This window comes from Sorex fumeus, unplaced genomic scaffold, assembly GCF_029834395.1.
Source record: "Sorex fumeus unplaced genomic scaffold, SorFum_2.1 ptg000028l, whole genome shotgun sequence".
Lineage (NCBI taxonomy): Eukaryota > Metazoa > Chordata > Mammalia > Eulipotyphla > Soricidae > Sorex > Sorex fumeus.
The window spans coordinates 15,791,218-15,812,320 of NW_026606085.1; the positions used below are offsets into that span (position 1 = coordinate 15,791,218).

The 21,103-nt window shown below is 48.3% G+C and overlaps 1 protein-coding gene across 1 annotated transcript; it reads right to left on the reverse strand.

Moving 5' to 3' along the window:
* Positions 1-4,573: 4,573 nt before the first annotated feature.
* Positions 4,574-19,804, reverse strand: LOC130024197 (von Willebrand factor A domain-containing protein 5A-like). Its single transcript, XM_056114834.1, has 18 exons — positions 19,769-19,804; positions 17,573-17,661; positions 17,291-17,493; positions 16,864-17,086; positions 16,611-16,786; positions 16,114-16,228; positions 13,933-14,099; positions 13,612-13,700; positions 13,181-13,325; positions 12,999-13,078; positions 12,025-12,139; positions 11,308-11,472; positions 11,020-11,120; positions 10,671-10,939; positions 7,679-7,825; positions 5,893-6,023; positions 5,174-5,300; positions 4,574-4,750 (listed from the first exon to the last, which is right to left on the reverse strand). The coding sequence occupies exons 2-18, from the start codon at positions 17,613-17,615 to the stop codon at positions 4,671-4,673; spliced, it is 2,376 nt and encodes a 791-aa protein (XP_055970809.1). The 5' UTR covers positions 17,616-17,661; positions 19,769-19,804; the 3' UTR covers positions 4,574-4,670.
* Positions 19,805-21,103: the final 1,299 nt, after the last annotated feature.

A 21,103-nucleotide genomic window follows, 5' to 3' on the forward strand; every position in this document is an offset into this window, starting at 1 on the left:
ATTCTAGTTAACACTCTATCTGCTTTGATTAGATTCATTGTTTCAATAAAAGATTCACCACTATTATTTAGAGTTTACCCCCCGCCCAAATCAGACATGCTGAAAAAGCATTGTGAAGTGATTTGCTTTCTACAGCTGGGTTCAAGAATTAAATGTTGGTTTTGGATTTCTGCTATTTTACCTATTGACCCTGGAAGAATTTCTACTGAAAGTCAGATAGTTAAGAAATTGGTTTCTGTGTTCTGGAGTCGTGGCCGTGCTGGAGAGCCGCTCGTGGGGGCAACTGGTGGCCTCGGTAGGGCGTGAAGGGTGGACCGAAATGCCCCCCTTCCCATGAGGTTTTAGTCGCCCCCACACTCCCGGCTCATACCTGCTGTCCACAAGGCTCCCATGTGGCCGCCATCTTTCTTTCCAGAGAGGAGAGGGCGAATGGGGCAACACCCTTTCCCCTCCAGCAGACTTGATGGCCTGGATCAACGCATAGTCTGTTCACTTTTATGCTCCAAGCTGCTGGGTTCTGCATTAAGTCCTTGTGCTTCTGGGGCTGTGGCTGTGCTGGAGAGCCGCTCGCGGGGGGCGACTGGTGACCTCGGTAGGGCGTGAAGGACGGACCGGAACGCCCCCCTTCCCATGAGGTTTTACTCACCCCCACACCCCCGGCTCATACCTGCTGTCCACAAGGCTCCCATGTGGCTGCCATCTTTCTTTCCAGAGGGAGGAGGGCGGAAGGGAGCAACACCCTTTCCCCTCTGGGCAGAAATGATTGCCTGGATTAACGCATAGTCCTTTCACTTTTCTGCTCCAAGCTGCTGGGTTCTGCATTAAGCCCTTGTGCTTCTGGGGCTGTGGCCGTGCTGGAGAGCCGCTCGTGGGGGGCAACTGGTGACCTCGGTAGGGCGTGAAGGACGGACTGGAACGCCCCCCTTCCCATGAGATTTTAGTCGCCCCCACACCCCCGGCTCATACCTGCTGTCCACAAGGCTCCCATGCGGCCGCCATCCTTCTTTCCAGAGAAGAGAGGGCGAATGGGGCAACACCCTTTCCCCTCCGGCAGACTTGATGGCCTGGATTAACGCATAGTCCTTTCACTTTTCTGCTCCAAGCTGCTGGGTTCTGCATTAAGTCCTTGTGCTTCTGGGGCTGTGGCCATGCTGGAGAGCCGCTCGTGGGGGGCAACTGGTGACCTCGGTAGGGCGTGAAGGACGGACCGGAACGCCCCCCTTCCCATGAGGTTTTAGTCGCCCCCACACCGCCGGCTCATACCTGCTGTCCGCAAGGCTCCCATGCAGCCGCCATCCTTCTTTCCAGAGAAGAGAGGGCGAATGGGGCAACAGCTATCCATTTTTTAAAGTTAATTTTCCAAGAAGATAGGATAATCCTGTATGTGTTTGGATTATTCTGACAGAGAGAAAATAAAATTCATTTGGCAAGAAGGAACAGAAAGAATGAGAGGGGAAATGGAGTACGTGGTGTTATTAGCCTTCATGGGAATTTTCTTCTAGTCAGATCAATTCAAGTGTGAGTGCTACAGCATTTGTAATTTTTAAAATAGAGGACAGGTGGGAGGGATATGGGATCCGGATACGGGACCTGTGGTGGTGGGAAACAGGCACTGGTAGAGGGATGGGTATTTGATCATTGTATAATTGAAACCCAAACACAAAAATTTGTAAGTCTACAACTGTACCTCATGATGTCTCACTAATAAAAATAAAATAAAATAAAATAAAATAGAGGAGAGGGGCAGAGTGACAGTGAGATTCCTGAAGGAAACTGGCTGTGAGTGGAGCAGCAAATGCTGCGTGAGCCCCAGTGTGGCCTGCTGGATTTGGGGAGACTGGACAGTGGGTTTCACTAAGGCTGTGCAGAAAAGCCAGTTTTCGAGTGGGGGACTTTTAATGCAGTGGTCCAGGCCCGGCTTCCTGTGGCCAGGTGAGTGGGGATGGAAGCAGCTGCACTCCGGGGCGCCCTGTCCAGATCCGGAGTTTTCTGAAAACACAGTCCTTCGACTTCTCCCAAAACACACTTGCTGTTGATAATCAGCACTTTCTTAGGCCTGAGGAATTTGTCACTGTCACTGTCCTCCCGTTGTTCATCGATTTGCTCAGGCGGGCCCAGTAACATCTCCATTGCGAGACTTGTTGTTACTGTGTTTGGCACAGGTAACTTGCCAGGCTTTGCCATGCGGGCGGGATACTTTCAGTACCTTGCCAGGCTTTGCCATGCAGGCGGGATACTTTAGGTAGCTTGCCAGGCTCTCCAAGAGGGGCGGAGTAATTGAACCCGGGTTGGTCCGGTCAGCTACGCACAAGGCAAACGCCCTACCGCTGTGCTATCACTCCAGTCCCCGAGAAATTACAACTGGTATATTTTGCCTGCAAAAGAGGAAAATACAGCCTCCTCCCTTAAAAGCCGAGTCCAGCAGCCCAGGTTGGGGGCAAATCTGCAGGACAAAGGGGAACCAGACAAGCCTCCAGGTGCTGCTTGTTGGCATTTCTCTCATTATAGCCCGAGCACTTTTCCAGACAGCAGACTTGGGTTCAACGTTATTTCATGGGAAAAAAAATTCAACGTGCGTGAATTATCTGGAACCCTTTAAAACAGATTCCTCAGATTTATTCTTGGGCTTCCAAAAAAACTGTCCTTCTAAAAAGCTTCTAAGCTATGCCACCCTATTTTCCCAGTACACTCAGCCATAGGCAAACCCGGGAGAAATCTCCACTGGTGTTCACAGCAGGAAAATATTCTGGATTCTTGGACACAGGGGGAGGTTACCTGCACCGGTGTGAAGGGATGCTGGGACCCAGCTCAGGGCTCTTGTGCATTTGGGCTAAGAGCAACCAGTCAGAGAGAAGCCTTAGTTAGGCCAGACAGGGACAGTTTGTTTCCGAAAGGTCATAGCACTTGTTCAAGACCACAGAAGCCGGTCAGCTGTTTGGCCAGGATTCTAGCCTGGCTTTCTGCTCAGCACCCATTCTTGCCACCCCTCAATTTTTCTTCGGTTCTTCAGGACTTCTGTCGTTCTCTGCAAATTTTGCTAGGAATATTGTCTTTAATCTGTAGACTTGCTTTATCTCAGATAATCATTTCAATGATGCTAATTTTTCAGGCCCACAAATACAGATTATCTTTCCATTTCTATGTGTCATCCTTGCCTCTTAGTGGCATCTTACAGTTTTCAGTTTTCAGGAAGGATGACATGACAGAAAACATGGGACAAGGGTCATCGGTGAAGCTGGGATGGAAAACCAGGCTAATGCAAGATCTTATCAACTGTGTTTGGGGCTGGGGTGGAGCCTCGGGCCTCAGACATTACAAAGCATATGTTCTCCCTATTGGGCAGCATTCCTGGCCAAGACAACTTTTAAAAAATTATTTTTTCATTGGTTTATCCTCTATTGGGGTCTACGTGGTACAACTCACAAAACAACCTTTCTTGTTTCTCCCATACCACTGTTCCCTCTGTTTCCCTCTGGTAAAATAATCTTTTTCATTGATGCTAGAAGTTATTTTTGTTGTTTTTCTTCCAATTCATTGCTTAGTTATTATATTCCACATATAAGTGAAATCATCAGTAATCGTGTTTCAATACATCTGCTGTTGAGGTTCTGAAGTGTATCAGCAATGTTTTCTTCTATACGCTATACGGTTTGCATCTAATAACTAAGTTTTTGTCCCTTGGAGTTCTCCTTCATGTATGGAATTAAATTGTGATGCCATTTGTTGAAGAGATTTTCCTGTCTCCGCCGTACAGTTCTGGCTTCTTTATTATCTATTCATTTTCCATCTCTGTGTGTGAAGTTTTTCTGGGCTCTCTTTCTCTTAAATCAATTCGTTTTGTTCCAGCACTACATTGATGATGTAAGGTTGTATAAGTCAACAATGTAATGTCTCGACTTTTATCTCAGTCTTTCTTTGGTTCTTCAGGACTTTTTTTGGTTCTTTGCAAACTTTGCTAGGAATATTGTCTAAATATTGTCTAATATTGTCTATCAACTATAGGGTTGATTTAAGGTTAGGTTTTCAGATAATAATGTAAATTCTTATTTTTCTGACCCACAAATATAGATTATCTTTCTATTTCTATAGGTCATCATTTTCTTTTAGAAGCATCATACAGTTTTCAATGTACAGGTCTCTCACCTTCTTTGTTAGGACTGATTGTCAGTTATTTTATGTTTTGCTGTGATGAAAAATGATTATTTTCTTTCCGCCATTTCACTGTTTGCATGTAGAAATGTAACTGATGTTTATGTACTCAATTTGTACCTTGATACTTGTAAAGGAATATTTTGAGGTGTCTTTAGGGTTTTCTAGAATACTGTTGGTTACTGTCATTCCTTGTTAAATAGCAGTAGTTCTCTATTTCCTTTGCAATTTGGATTCCTTCCCTGGCTAATTCCTTCCCTTTGCTAATTGTTCTGGTTAGGACCTGCACAATTTTGTTGCAAATAGCGATCATCTGAATGGGCTTCCTTGTATCTGTTCCAGAACTTCCAACCACTGACACTTGGTAGAGAGTTCCTGCTGGGGAAAGGAGGATTGTCTCTGGAGGGAATTAGAGCAGAGGCAGTATGGGGCAGCACTTTTTACACTGACGACAAGAGACAGACTAGGTAGCTGTCAGGCATGAAGACACACTGAAGTGGACGGGGCCCTGGCCAGTGCGTTCAGAGCGCAAAGACGGCCACATCCACCGAAGACTTCAGGAAAGCAGCGGCAGCTTCCACAAGTGTTTGCAGGACAGAGCCTGTGTTGAAAAAACAAGATTTGGGTCTCTGGGGGTCAGAGCGATAGACAATGTGTGCAGGGCAGTGTCCTTGCATGTGGCCAACCCAGGATCAATCCCTGAGACCCTTATGATCCCCCAAGCCCCACCAGGAGTGACTCCTGAGAACCAACAAGTGTGACCCAAATAACAAAAAAAAAGTTGAGCTTCTGGGATAAACATGGCAACAACCACTCTACTCCCCATCTCCCCTAAGCCTCCCTTGTCATCCCTGGCTTCTCCAGTCCCCACAATGCTCAGCTGTGGTGCCATAGCTAGCAGCCCTGCAGACAGAATCCTGTTCTGGTGTGGCTGACACTGATATGGGGAGAACAGATGTATTTCCCCCCCCCCCACCCGCCTGCTTCTCTCCAAGCAGCAGGGGTCCTGGGACTATGCTCCTACCTGTGTGGTTGTGAATCCAGGCCACCGCCTTCCTTTCCAGAAGCTCCCACTCACACTTCCGCCCCTGACCGTTGGTGTGCAGCCAGGTCACTGCCAGAACTGTGGCCCAGCAGGAAGGCTCCACATCCTGCGTGACAAACAGACTTCGCTGGAGCTCTTGGCCCTCCATGACTCCCTCCCGTTTCCACATAGAATTTTCTGATCATTTTATCATAGGGGTGCCACAATGCCAGGCCTGAGCCTCAACCTCAAGGCAGCAGACCTCTGCTCTTGGCATTTTCAGTTTTTAGTGTCAGGTAACTGCTCCATAAAATTAATTCTATCAGGAGTAATTGGCGGGGGAAGTAGAAGTGTTCTACTCCCTTCCTTTAGCCCTTAAATCATTGGCTCCTACCGGACCACTAGCTACTTGTCCTTTCTGCTCTAATTTACCCATTAGCCTCTACTTTGAGGAAATTTATTAATCCTGGCTCTGCACTCAGTAATCACTCCTGGTGGTGCTGGGGGACCCTATGGGATGCCAGGAATTGAATCCAGATTGGCCATGTGCTAGACAAGTGCCCTCCCAGTTGTGTTCCAGTCCATACTTTGCAGAAATTTAGACCCTGTTCTTGAATGCTCTCCTTGCTCGGGTGGGCTGTGACTCACCCCAATTCTCATTTCTGACCCAGTCTTCCCAAAAACACAATCACTCCACCTCCACCTTCTCAGAATCTTACCTTGACAGTCAGTGCCGCCATCATGTCCGGAAGACTCACCCCAAGAATAGTGGCCAGCTGGTCATCTAGCTCCCAGGAGCCATTGGCCCTCTGGAGGATGACCAGCTTCAGGAGCTGATCAGTCTCAGGTACTGTGGGGAGGGAGAGAGCAGGGTGAGAGTTAGGAGGCCTGGCTGACACAGATTGGGCTCAAGTGGGCACCCCATGTTGGCGCCAACACTGCAAGCTGTGCTCTCACCATTGGGTGCCAACTGAAAGCTAATACGACTTTGTGGCAACAATGACCATTTCTGGCAGAACACAACGGGGCCAGCCTTTCAGCTAGAGCCTCATTTTAGCCTTTCCACAGGGAGTACCTCATTGGGACTCTAGAGCCTCCCATGGTGTGTGGTATTCAGGGAACCCACAGGACAATGCTTGGGGGAATCCCACTCAGAGCAGTCAGGGATTCTGGTATCTTAAATTTCTAGAGAAATAGAGTCTCAATATCAGGACATCCAACAAGGGACTGAAGAGACAGCAGGGAAGGTGCCACCCTTGCAAATGGCCAGTCCGAGTTCAGTGTCTGGCATCACATGGCCCTCTGAGCAGTGCTAGGAATAACCCTATGTGCAGAGCCAGGAATAATCCCTGGTCAGAGCCGGGTGTGGCCCCAAGAACAAACAAATGAAAAAAAATTTTTTGCAAGGAATGTAGATTCAAAGGAAACCCTCTGCATAATCTGTGAAAAAAAACACACATGAAAATTGCTTCGTTTTTATAGAAACTCACATCTTATTATCAAACGGGATAATGGAGTGACATAGAAATCAGTAGGCAAGAAAAATCAAAAGGATCTTTACAGCACACAGCCACAGAGAAGAAAGGCCGTAGGGGCGCTCCATAGCTCCCGGAGAAAAACATGATTCACCAGGTCCCAAAGAGAGCCAAGATCACCGGGAAGTCCCAGATGGGGTAGGTGCCACATCCCGCCTCCTCCAGATGGAACCCTGGTGACCATGAGCCTCTACAAGCATAGCTCAAGTATGCGGGAACCAGGACTTTTACTCCAAACCGCACAGCCGCGTATGCGGCCATGCAACATCTCCCTATATGCAAGGTGTTCAATGGAAAGTAAATCATCCAACGTTTCTCCCTGAAAACGTGGCTTAACTCTTATACAGGACACAACACCCAATAGGAGAGAGAGAACAAAAGGGAATGCCCTGTCACAGAGGCAGGGTGGGCGGGAGGCGGGGGCGGGAGGGATACTGGGATCCGAGTTGGTCAGAAATGGTCACTGGTGGAGGGATGGGTATTCAAAATAAATTAATTAATAATAAAAAAATTTAAAGAAAAGAAAAATGAAAAGAAGAAAAACACTTCTCTCACGGGGAAAGAAACTGCTCTGAAGTAAACTTTTCTCTATTTGTTTTGGGGCCACAACCACTGCGGCTCAGGGTGTTGGGCTTGAAAGTGGGTCAGCCTAGGGCCAAGCCAATGCCCAGACCTATCTCCCGGGCCCCTAAAGTCAACTGCCTTAATTTAATTAAATCTCAGCTGTTACTCAAAATGTCATCATCTGTAAGAATCACCACTTTGTAGTTGGGGACAATTAAGACTGGTTCTGAGAAGGATGTACAGGACCTAGACTGGTCCTCTCCAAACAGTGGCACAAAACGATCCACCACATCAGTGAGCCCATTCAGAGGACACAGAGTGGGTGCTTAAGTGACCAGGCTCTCAGAAAGGCGTTGTCCAGGGCCTGGCTGGGCTGAGAGGACTAGGAAGGCTTGGTGAGTCTCACCTTGTGCATCTTCCAGTTCTTGTGCTTCTGACTCGTCTTTCGACTGATTTCTTCCTAGACGAGGCATAACATATTCCTCTTCCGACAATCTCGCAGAGGCTTGCATGCGGGGTCTCTTCATGGATAAACAGCTAGTCCTTTTACACACTGGAGTAAAACATGATTTACGTGAACTCTTAAAGATGCCAAAATGAGGCTGTGGTGAGGGGGTTGTGTGAAGGGAAGACATTGGTGAGAAAATTCCTTGGAAAGTTGCTCCCCTGGGCAGTCCATTTGTAGTCCTGGGTATTCGATGGGATAGAGCCCACCCATCCAAAATAAACAGCCCCCATCCATGGCAGCCTCTGTTCCCTTTCTCGCACCCTAAGCACAGGGGAGCTCATCCCACAGTGCTCTCTGGAATATGTGACTCATGATGGGAAACTTCTTTGAGCAGTTTATCTTAATTTCAAACTAAATCTTCTGTCATCAACACTGTGCCCCCCAGCACATTGCCGTGTGTGGCCTTGAAGCTGAGACTTCTCTCATCATGAGGTATGGCATGAAAAGAGGCTTTGAAACTCAGGCAGATCACCTTTGCCAACACGAATCCCCTTGTGAACACAAAGTCTGTTTCTTCAGTTGTCTAATTCAGAGGTGTTCTACCTCGGAGCACCTAGCCTTTCTTCTTTGTTCTTGACTTTGCCCCACTCCCATCAGGATCTTCAGTGTCAGGAATCTTCAGTTGCTAGATTCCTTTCCCTCTCATGCACCCAGACAAACCCCAAGTGTGAGTTACGTGAGCCAACGCTCGGCTACGTTCTCACCACGAACTGCGCCAGAGAAAGGCTAGAATCATAGGACCCTGTGAGGGGCCTGTGTCCGCAGCTGCTCATCCAACTCTGCCTCAGAAAACCTGCTGCCATTTTGAAATCCGACTCAGTCACTCAGACTGTCAGAATCACAAAAGCTTTTGCCTGCATCTAAGAATTAATTTCAAGCTTTTTGTTGGATGGGTGGGGGCTAGGAGGTGGAGAGGCTGTCCTAAGTCTCATAAGCAGACCCTGGCCTGGACCTCACCCTCTCTTCTTCATCAGCTTCCTTCTGGTCACCAGCAGTTTGAACCCTCTGTGGGGACATTCCTATTAACAGTATACAGAGCCAAGACACACAACTTGCAGCCCTGTCTCCAGGTGAGTAAGCGTGCCTACTCCTTTTCAGTTTCCCACCACTCATTGACGGTCGGACTAGAGATTTCTTCTTGATCTGAGCCAAATGGCTCGATTAGATTAGCAAGGGCCTTTGAAAAATAACGATTATGATTACTATGATTATTAATTATCTGGATAGGAGCGATAGCATAGAGGGTAGGGCATTTGTCTTGCATGCAGCCAACCTGGGTTCTATTCTTCCGCCCTTCTCGGAGAGACGGCAAGCTACCAAGAGTTATTCCGCCCACTCGGAAAAGCCTGGAAAGCTACCCGTGACATATTCAATATGCCAAAAACAGTAACAACAAGTCTCAAAATGGAGACATTACTGGTGCCCGCGAAAGAAAATTGATGAACAAGGGGAGGACAGTGCTGCAGTGCTACAGTGCTATTAACGACTTGACCATTTTCAGAGCCTACTGCTGGCTCTTCGGCAGAGCCTGGCAAGCTACCCATGGAATATTCGATATGCCAACAACAGTAACAATAATGGGTCTCATTTCCCTGACCCGGAAAGAGCCTCCAAAACAGCAGCGCTGGGAAAGAGAAGTAAGGAGAGGCTGCTAAAATCTCAGGGCTGGGACGAATGGAGACGTTTTGGGGCCTGCTCGAGTAAATCAATGAATAACAGGAGGACAGTGATACACTGATACAGTGATGATTATTAACCAATAATCCACCCCACCTTTGACTTCTCTGTAGAATCTGATTCTTTTGCCCCTTTGTTCTATCACAGATCTCCTTCTACTGTGAATATTCACCCACTTTTCTTTCCACTCTCACCCTTTTTTCTTGGGAAGGGGGTGGAGGGGTTGCATTACACTTAGCATTGTCTAAGGGATCTCCAGAGATCCAACAGTTATATTCCCAAAAATGTCTAATGAACTGCCAGGGAGAAAATCAGACCCATCCAAATGTAAGAACATCCTTACGTCTCTCTATGTATAAAATAAATAGCCTATATTTTTCCCCACTATGTTTCTGGCCCCACAGTCCTTGGAGACCCCTTCCTAGCGATGATATATTTTCTACCTTTTCATCTCACTTTATACTTTCCCTCTGAATAGTTTCTTTCATCCATATGACTAGTCATGGTATATAGGATCAAATATTTATCTTCATTCCTGACTGCTCTTCCAATGCCAAACACATCTGTCTACAGTTCATATGGATATTCCATAAGCATTTTCAATTAAAAATGTTCAAAAAGAATTCAATATAGGAGTCTTTAAACTCCAATATTGAGGGGAAGGAGGGTATGCCTGGGTTAGCCACATGCAAGGCAAGTGCAAATTCCCTGTATTGTCACTCCACCACCCCGCTTCCCCCCACCCTCACACACGAACACACACACACACACACACACACACACACACAAACTAACACACTGTTAAACTCAAATTGGTACCATTATGTGCCCAATCTAGCCTTTCCTTGCTAGAAAAAACATTACCCAACCTAAGGATCCCACCTAGGGAATTTCTCACTTGATATGAGTCCCCAGGGACCTGTCCTGGCACCATCCTGGAGGTTGGCACATTCTCTTCCCTCTGCCACCAGACTACTCATTGTTAACCAGCTTCAGATTTATACTACGTGACAACTCAGTGGTTTATCATTTGTGTGTGTGCTCTCTGCTTTCATGCTCTCTAGAAAAAAAAAAAGGCTTTTGTGCCAGCCAGGAATCCTAACTGCAAGGCAGCGAAGAGGCAATGCGATTGAAGAGCTTTCAGAAGCTCTCATGAAATGATATGCCATCCAAGACCCCAAGTCCATCTGAGTCTGCATGGGATCAAACTCACCGGATAAACAGCGCTTTGGTCCAGGTGAGTATGATAGTGGGGTGGGGCACAGAAAGAGCACTGACGTCGGGATGTTCCTTTGAGCCAGAGGCCCCTGAACTGGCTGGTTGAGGGCCTTGTCGATGGCGATGAAAGCAGTGTGGGAGCTCATGACTCCACACTCCAGGCTGGCTTGGACGATGGTTTTCACATCTGCCTCGTCCGTTCCCCAGCGGCCCATGTCCTTGGCCTGGATGAAGGCCTTGGCAGCCAGGCGGTGGACAGTGAAGCTGAAAGGAAAACATGGCTGTAGAGTCGGGGACAGAGATGGTGGGACAGACGGAAGAGGGAAGGAGAGGGGCGTTCTCACTTGGGGTCCAACTGGCTTTGTAGAGGAAACGTCACCTTATTCTCCACACTCTTGCCTTGGAATGTGTACTTGAAGCAAACCTTGCCCGTTACCTCCACTGACTACAAGAGAGAAGAGCGGGAATGGTGTTGGAGACAGAGCAGCTTCCCAGCCCTGATGCACAAATGTTCGTGAGGAGAAATCAAGGACTAGGCATGAGGGTGTAAGCCAGGAAGCAATGGTTGCCACTTCCTGGCAACTGGGCCCCCACCACCACCACCCCTTCCTTGCACCGGCCTGGAAACTCACCGGCATGGTCCCCAACAACTGGGCATAGATGATTAACCGCTGGCCCTGAAAGACGGAAGTCTCTGGTGGAGAAAGCAACTGAGCAGACAGTCCAGAGGGCAGATCCCAGCTCAGAGAGACCCCCTCGACAGTGGGCTGCAGAGCACGTTTCAGGGACCTCAGGGCCTGGTGGGAGAAAGAGCAGCAGCAGAGAAAATAGAGCCAGAGTTATCCCCTTGGCCTTTATTCTACACCAGAGCCCTAAAGCAAATGAGACACCAACATCATCACTCTGGCTTTCCAAGCACAGAAGTCGAAGCCGCAGTCCTGAGAGCAGGAGGAAAGGAGGTACCAGAGCAGTTTAGTTTCTCAGTTTCTCAGCCTTTATCTCTGATTGCAGCCCCCAAGCCCTGAATTAGAACCTTGGGGACTAATACAGAGGTGGGAAATCAGAAGGAGACACCTCCTCCAATCTCCCCAGGTCTTCCCTTGAGTGAGTTTTACCAAAAGTCAAGCTGTGCCCAGATGCCCTGAATTTAAAGGATTCCTTCTCCTGCCAATGGGCTATAAAAGGAGTTATTCAAAGAATGCTCCAACCCTCTTGTTCGGACTGCTTGGTGTCGCTGCCATTTCCCTAGGCCCTGGGAACATGTGAACCCTGTTGAAGGAGAGGAGCGTTCCCACAGAGTTTATGGGGTATCCGGGGGAACCCTGAAGGAGAACACACACAGCCCCTACCTTGGACTGCATCCTGTCTTTGCCCGTGATAAACTCTGCAGCGCCCCCAGACGCCCGGGCGATGCCTTTTATGAGGCTGGTGGAGGCACCTTCACCAATGCCAAATGAGAAACACCTGTAATAGGCAAAGGTCAGCGGTCAGAGGCAGGCCCTAGGGGGAATCATCGGAACCAAACATGTTCCAGAATACTTGTAGGAGGGGCTGGAACAATAGTACAGCGGGTAGGACATTTCATTTGCACATGACCAACCGACATCCCATATGGTCTCCTGAGCACCTGCCAGGAGTGATTCCTGAGTGCAGAGCCAGGAGTAACCCTTGAGTCTCATTGGGTGTGACCCAAAATATGGAAAAAAAACCCCTAAAGGTGGTTCACTTTCCGGACTCGAGGCTTAACAGAACCCCTGAACGAGCTTCTTCTGTTCTCAGAATGTATTTCCTGTGTAACTTAACATCTTCATGGAGGCCCCAAAAGGCAGACTCCATTCCACAGAGAAGAGAGGATCAACTCACGGAAAAAACTCATGCAGGCCCACACACCTGCTAGAAACTGTGGGCTGACCACTCCTGCAGTTGAGACTTCTGACTGCTGTGCCTTTGGGGGATGTTTTACTTTAACTAGCATGTTTAAGGTTTCTTGGGATTTTTTTTAAGTCGTATTATTTATAGCACAGCGGGTAGGGCGTTCGCCTTACACGCGGCCAACGTGGCCGACCCGAGTTCGATTCCTCCGCCCCTCTCGGAGAGCCCGGCAAGCTACCGAGAATATTCGATATGCCAGACACAGTAACAACAAAGTCTCCAATGGAGACGTTACTGGGCCCGCTCGAGCAAATCGGCGATCAACGGGAGGGCCTTTACCTTTATCTTACCTTTATTTATTTATTCCCTAGTGGATTCACAGGAGCTTGGGGTGATGACTGGGTTGTATGGTTGTTGCTGGTCTCAGCGAGAAGTCACCTTCTCTTCTTACCTGTGCTTTGGGCTGTTTTTTCTGACTTCCTCAATGACCCTGGATGTGTCAGTAACTTCTCCATCTGTGAAGACAAAGAGCTGCATGGCGGGGGGGGGGGGTGGGGGGGGGGGGGAAGGGCTCGTAAGTCCTCTGGTGCTAAGGAAGTTCAGGGATGTGGGTTTCCTTCTCCACCTGTTTACCTGGAGAGGGTGGTCTGGGATGGAAGGCGCTTGGTAAATAATCTGGAGTGGGTTCAGGATCTCCGTGCCCCCCAGGTTGGCTTTCAAAAGCTTCACTCTATTCAGTGCTTCCTCCATGGTCTTCTGCGTGTACTCCACACTCTTACTGAGAAAAACACCCGTCAGATCAGCTGGTCCCTGACCTCAGATGCCTCCTGCTCCTGAACACCCATTCTTGAAATCCCAATCAGTTCTGGAGTAGCCCCTGACTTGGATAGTAGCCAAGTCCTGCCCCCCCTCTCGTTTATGGGCCACTCCTTGTCCTGTTCTCTTCACTTACTCCTGGCTGGGTTGGCCACGTACAAGGCAAGCTCCTTCTCTTCTATACTATCTCTCCAGGCCCCCTTCAAACTCTCTTTTTTAGACACGCTGTGGCCTTTCTAGAAACTTACTTAAAGAATGTTTCATAGGAAGATCCAAATCCATGGATATTGAAGTAACACCCCAAGGGCAAACTCTTCAGCAGCAAGATCAGTGTTTCCTAAAGGAAGAGAACATGGGGGCGACAGGTAGAGCCGGGTCATTTCAGAAATGTTTGCTGCTCAAAAGGCAATTCCTGCGGGCCAGCCTTCACCACCTCTGGGGACCAGACCGTGTGATACAAAGCTTCGGAATGGTTGTACAAGCTGTAGCTTATATGTTCCACAGACCCCAATTTGGCCCCTGAGATTTATTCTTCCTTGAGCATGTGAAGAAGAAAGAAATAGCTTTACCTTGGCTGCCTCAATGCGTGACTGAGGTGAATCCTTATTCATAGGGCAATCCATGCTCCCTGAACGGTCCATGAGGAAGACAAATTCTCCACAGGCTTTTGAGGGCTGAGTCTTTGGGATATCTGGGTAGAAACTCATCATTGCAGATGGAGCTCCCATCAGAGAATCTACTTGGAAAGTAGAGGGGCACCATAAGACACAAAGGAACTCAAGACCCCTCAAGGCCTCCCAGAGTCAATGGTCATTTGTCACGCAAAGAGCTAAGGGAACGAATCTGAAAACACGGCCTGAGCTTATGGTCTATCTGTGGGCAGGTAGTTTGAGAAGAGTGATATAAATAGGAGGCAGAAAAGAGAAACAGACAAACAGGAAAGACTCAAGAACACAGGACACTGGGTACGTGCAGAACTAGAGCATCTTAACTACAGGTAACCTTCCTATCAGTCGAGCAAATGAGGAAAACACATTACACAAGAAAATAAAGTTGGAAGAGTTGAACTAAAATTTGTCCAATTTATATTGGATGACATTAACAAGCATCTGAGGTCTCCAAGCTACTCGGTTTGGAACTGGGCCTTCTCCACCCAAACCCCCCATCTTCCAGTAGGTAGGCATCACACCCAGCAGCTGCCGCCAGCGCCAGGTTGGTCCCATCAATGGCCAAGACACCGAGACTATAAAACCCAGCTCCTGGAAGCTTGCTGCCGCGACCTCTTATTATTTTGTTTTTCCTTTGGAGAACCTGGCAAAAGTATCCTGCCCACACGGTAGAGTCTTGCAAACTTCCCGTGTCATACTCAATATGCCAAATACCAGTAACAATGATGGGTCTCATTCTCCTAATCCTGAAAGAGCATTGAAATGGCTCTTTTAAAATCTCAGGGCTAGGAAGAAGGAGACCTTACTGGTGCCTGCACAGGGAAATCGACGAAGAACAGGATTATCCTGATTGTGATCCTGCCTTTAACAAATCATCATGAACAATTTCGTAAAACACTGTTTATATAGTATAAGGGATAAAATTTACATATATAGGCCTTATTGTTCCTTTTAAACTCAAATATATATTAGCAGAATTGCTTTAAAAGTGTTATTAATGATAGGTGAGACATGATTATTGCCATAGTGAGATCCAAATATAAAATAAAACTTAATGTAATATACTATAGATTCCAGAGTTGAAAATGTCCATATATAAATGAGAATTGACATTTCTTTATATTGTACTAAATGGTTTTAATTTATGTACATAGATCAAAATCACACAGTAATCACTAAATGGACCTTACTGATTTATTTTTATAATTATTTAATTTTTCAATTCTTCAAGTTTGTTTGCTCGAGCGGGCCCAGTAACGTCTCCATTGGAGACTTTGTTGTTACTGTGTCTGGCATATCGAATACTCTCGGTAGCTTGCCGGGCTCTCCGAGAGGGGCAGAGGAATCGAACTCGGGTCAAGTTTGTTTGGAATAAGCAATATAAGGTAAATTTGCTTATGTGCCTATGGGGGCAAGTTGGGATTGGGAGGGAAACTGGGGATATTGGTGGAGAGAAGAACACACTGGCGGGGTTGGAACACTAAATGCTTGAAACAACTGTATGATAAACAACTTTGTAAATCACAATGTTTTTAATAAAATTAATTTAAAAAATTTGTTCAACTTCTTCTCTTAGCATTCTTTGAAAGTCTCCTTCCCCCATTTTATTTAGGCTGTCAATGTATGTTAATTTAGTGACAATACCTTTACTAAATTACGAGTCATATTGATTTATCACTGATAAAATATTATGAGTCAGTATGATTGCTGTAAGATTTTGGTCACTCATTTGGTCAATCTTTGATATTAAAATGGCAGAGAAAATCTTCAGTGCATATTTTACTTAGATTTAGTTTGACAGGTAAGATTCTCCAAAGAAAACTTAACCAAGTAATTATTTTGACACATATGAACAAATTATGTTTGCATCAAGCAGATCACTAATGTGACAATGCCCCAGAGGGCCAAGGAGCGAACTTTAGATAATTCTGTGAAAATGTCACACATTCCTTTGTGTTTGTCAAAACTGATCTTTGTCACATGTTTGTAAATAGATTTATCACTTACAAAGTATGCTGGGTAAAGGAAAGAGGTGTGGGTGGTTACAGGGCAGGGTGTTCCCCACAGGAAGAAGGGAAATACCAGGTTTGGCGTTGGGTTCTCCCATTTCCAAGGTCACATTGGGGGTATGCACTTCCTGGTAGTAGATCAGTAGTTCCACATCTCGGTCAAACTTGTGACCATCAGCCAGGGAAACCTGAGGCGGGAGAGGACCAAAGGTCACACAGGACCCTCTCTGATCACTTAGGGCGGTGGTGGGTGCTGAGGGCAATGAGCTTCTTCCCCTCATTAGTAAGGGGATAGAAGAAACTCTAGGGGGCGTGGATCGATAGTACAGTGTGTAGGGTGTCTGCTTTGCACTCAGACAACCTGAGTTCAATCCCTGGCATCCCATAGGGTTCCCCAGGCATCGCCAGGAGTAATTTCTGAGTGCAGAGTCAGTAACCCCTGAGCATCACTGGGTTGTGACCCCCACCATCCCAAAAATAGGAAACTTCCAGGAAAGTCTGAGGATCTGGATCAGGACCCAGGACTGGCCCAGACCCAGCGCTGCCCCAAGTGAGCCCGACACAACCTACCTCAGCAGAAGTTCTATCATTCCCAAGGTACTTGGTGGCATTTAAAGAGCAGTTCGACTGGATCTTGTCAATGGTGTGCTGGGAGCGGACGGAGGCAGCCAGGCTGAGTGTATAGGGCAGAGACCTCTCGGGGTCTTTGGGGCACTGCATGCTGAGAAGGCTGTTGTCCAGCGAGCCTACCAACAGTGGCCATGGTCCCATCATCCCTCACCGCGCCCGTGGTACCCAAATCCATCTGGGGCAAGCCACTCACCTGACAGCTGGTAGCGTGGGTTCAGGACAGCGGGAAGCACATAGCGCATGGCCCCGTCGGCCTCCACCGCTAGCTCCCGCACATACTTGAGCGTGAGGGCCGCACGCGAGCCTGGGGGCAGGTTGCCCACGCTGCAGCAGAAAATATCCCCTGAAAGCGTGTCCTCCTCCAGAAGGAAGGCCTGGTGGCCCTGGCTCAGGGCATCCTCGTACTCGCTGTGGGCCTGTGGGTCAGGGGAGGATATGGGGCATCACAGGCAAGCCCTCCTGCCACCCCAGCCACGCTGAGCACCTCGCAGTAGTTAGAGGGAGCACTGCGGGAGGAGCGCGTGCCCCCAGCATGTCCCAGGCAGCGGTGTTTGCTTGAACCCCGCTAGAAAGTTCCTTGAGGAAGCAAGAGGGGTGACAGGTACACTGATTCCCTGTACCTTCTCCTTGTCACGCAGCTCCGCCACGATTGTCCTTCCGTTCACCAGGGCCTCGAAGGAGTAGACGGCGGAGTCCTCATCCATGGGGAACACGAAGAAGGCCTCCACTGGAACCGCCTCTTCATTCTCATAGTTCAGCGTGGCAGACACGTCAGCCACAAACTCCAGGATAGACACGCTCACGGCGATGCTCTTCAGTGGTACTGGGGGAGATGGGGTGCAGCTGACGTCAAGAAAGGCCCCTTGTCGCAGGGGTCAGTGAGAAGCAGGGATCAAGCTTACCTGGTTCCTGCTTCAGGGTGACAAGGCCACAGGGACAATTCATGGTGAGGTGGGTTACCGTGGAAACAGCAGATGAGCAGCAGAAGTCACTGGGGACATAAGAACATCTTGGTTCAGCACCCCGACCTCAGTTCAAAGTGGTGTCTGCCCACATGATTCTCCTCACTGCCAGAAATGCTCTGAGGGGAGGGGGCTCTAAGGGCCACTCAGTAGGGCCCAGGGTGCAGCAGCGCTTCTCAAACGGGCCACAGTTCAATGCAAGGGTCCTAGGATGCTGTGGGCACATTAGGGGCTTGGGGGTCTGTAGCCAGGATGCTCAGAGTAGCATTTCTGATGCCTGGAATCTGACTAGGAATGGTCATGTGCCAGGCATGTGCTAACCCCTGTCTGACCTCTCCTGTCCCCAAGAAATGCCATTTCTTATACTCGCGTCCCTCAAATCTGCACCAGCAAAAGGAGTTTTCTTCCTGTCTGTTTTTTCTTCTGTGCACTGGGTAAAAACTGAGCTAGCCAGTAAGTGAATGATGCTTAGAGGGCTCGCTCGGGATGGGAGATGCATACTGAAAGTAGACTATAGACCAAACATGATGGCCTCTTACTCTCTGTGTTGCAAACAATAACACCCAAAAGGAGAAAGAAAAAGAGGGAGTGTGCCTGCCACAGAGGCAGGGGGTGGGAAGGGATGGGGATGGTGGGAGGGATACTGAGAACATTGGTGGTGGAAAACAGGCACTGGTAGAGGGATGGGTGCTCGATCATTGTATGACTGAAACGTAATTATGAAAGTTCGTAAGTCTGTAACTGTACCTCACGGTGATTCATTCAAAATAGAAAAACATAAAAACTGAGCTGACCAAATCAGCTCATGTTTTGACACAGCTAGAGGGCAGCGGAGGCTGAGGGAGAGGCTGGCATCAGACGTGGGTGCCCTTCGTGTGCCAGAATATCATCGGCATCAGCTGGGAACACAGAGCAGCAGGACTGTCGGGTCCCTCACTGGGCTGCACTCCAGTGGACAAGGGCCCTGCATGGGGGTCTCCACTCCCTCATTGCAAGCCCAACTCAGGACCCTCCTCTGCATGCTGCCCTGGGGTGATGCTCTCACACACGCAGGACCTAGCAGGCAGGCAACTGTAAGATGAATTTAAAGTACCACAGAAAACTGCTGGTCTTCAATAGTTGAAAATAAATAAATAAAACCACGAAAAGGCCCAGACTTGCAACCACATTTCGAGCCTTGAATCTGATAGAGCTGGAAAAAATCCCCATTGAGACAGCAGTTCAGTAAATTCTTGAAAACCCACAGAAGGCCACTGCAGGGCTCAGCCACATGGGGGCAACAGGAGGAGCAGGCCAGCTGCCCAGGAGAAGAGGGACCCCAACAGGGAGGCCATGTGGGGGCGGTGGGATACTGGAGCTCTGAAGAAACAAGTAGAACCCTCAGGAACCGACTGTAACTGAAGTGGGCAGGGCAGACCCTGGTCTTTCTCTCTTGAAAGGTTTAGGGGCTTCACACAACAGGGCAGGGGTGCTTGAAGCATCGTTTCCCCACATAGACCGAGAAAGCAGGTATCTGAGAGCCAGGACATGCACTTGTTCTGCCTGTGGCAGCCCTGGGTTTGATCTCTGGCACCACATATGGTTCCCCCCCCCCCCCCCCAGTTTTTAGAGTGATCTTGATCACTACAGGCTGTGACCCTGCTAAAGAGGGAAAGGGAAAGAGAAAGAGAAAGCATTTATTTTTCAGGTGAAAACAAGAAGAGGGGCAGAGAGATGATCAGGCTGTGGCTGGGCTCCCCTTCCATCCTACAAGATCCCATTACTGCCATGTTTGTAGGAACCTCCAGGGTTCCTACAACTCACCAGCACCCAAATCCTTGCCCTGGAACTTGCAGTGAAAATAAGAGAGGGACAGGGCATAGTACAGTGGGTAGTGCATGCTAGTCATAGACCTGACCAGGGTTTGATTCCCGGAATCACATGGTCTCCTGCCCACCCACAACCCAGAGGAGCCCTGGGTGACACCCTGGAGATAGTGTCCCAGGCATCCTGAGCACTATAGGACCCAAAAGCGTCTCCTTCTGGGCCTTGGCACTGAACTGGAACTGCAGACCTGAGCACAGCTCGGGGTTGGGGTCAACAATCCAGCCTGGAGGGAGCAGGGAACCAACAAGGGAGGCGACCCAGCCCACATACCTTCTCCTGCAGCCACCAGCTCTGCCACAGGCAAGAGAAAACAACCAGGGTCAGCTGTTCCGGGAACACCCCACCCTTTTCTAGGGACCGACTCTAAAGTAACGACCTTGTGACTAAGGGATCGTTGAGAAATTCTGAAGTTATTGTACTTTCACTTTCCCTGCCTGAGCTGAGAACTCTCCAGCACTTCAATGTTTGCTGTCCTGCCTTTGCCCAGCCTATGCCAAGGAAGAATCAGAGCCTAGACAGGAAATGATTAGGACCTCAGCCCCCCATGCCCACCCGCAGAGAAAATGCCAAAAACGTATAAACAATAACATCAAAAACCAGCTTCTGGGGGCAGAGACCCTTGCTGAGTCCTCCATCCCTCCAAATAATACTTGGTGCTGTCATCAGGGAACCATATGGGAGTTCGCTGTAGTCCTGAGTTCTCATCTCAAAATGCTTTGACTCATTAACTCAATGTGTCCCCACAGTAAGAGAGAAAGGAAGATGATCAGGGCCATTGGCACAGAGGCCAAGTCTTCAGGGATGCCTTCACCTGGACCCGGAAATGTGAGCTCCCTTCTTGGGTGAAGTGCTAAAGGAAACTGCATTTCCTACTTGCCTTATTTCAAAGTGATCTATGAAAGCTGAGGCTTCAAAAAGCACACTGCTGTGGAGAATCTGTTTAGGGAGAAGGAGGTGGGATGTGTGAAGAGCTAGCCAGACAAGGTCTCTGCCATGGGCCCCCTGCAGCCTCCCACACTCTCTGCATCTCTGGACTTCCCTATAAAATGGGCATATTAAACACACCCATTTCCCTGGGTTCTTCTGGATTGTTTTGAGAGATGGAACTGGTGTTTTTTTTTTTTTCTTTTAGGGTGAGAGATGGGAGGATGTGAGTTTAGGCCAGAGCCGGCAGTGTTCAGCTTATTCCTGGCTCTGTGCTCAGGGGACATCCCTGCCAGTGTTCAGAGGATTTAAACATATATATATTTATATATATATATATATATATATATATATATATATACATAGTAAGGGGATCAAATTGCATACAAAACAAGCATTTTAGGCCCTGTACTCTGTCCAACCCTCACTTTGGCTTTCTTGAATTGATCTGATTATATCCTAAGAATCTGGAAAATCTTATGCCACGTAAATTTCAAAAAAAATTGAAGAGTATCAAGGAAAGAACCTTGGAGGCCAGAGTGATAGTACAGTGAGGAGGGTACTTCCCTTGCATGCAGCTGACCCAGGTTCTATTCCTGGCACCCCCTCTGCCCCTCCAGAAGTAACATCAAAAACCAGCCTTGGTCTTGAGTGCAGAGCCAGGAGTAAGCCCTGGGAACC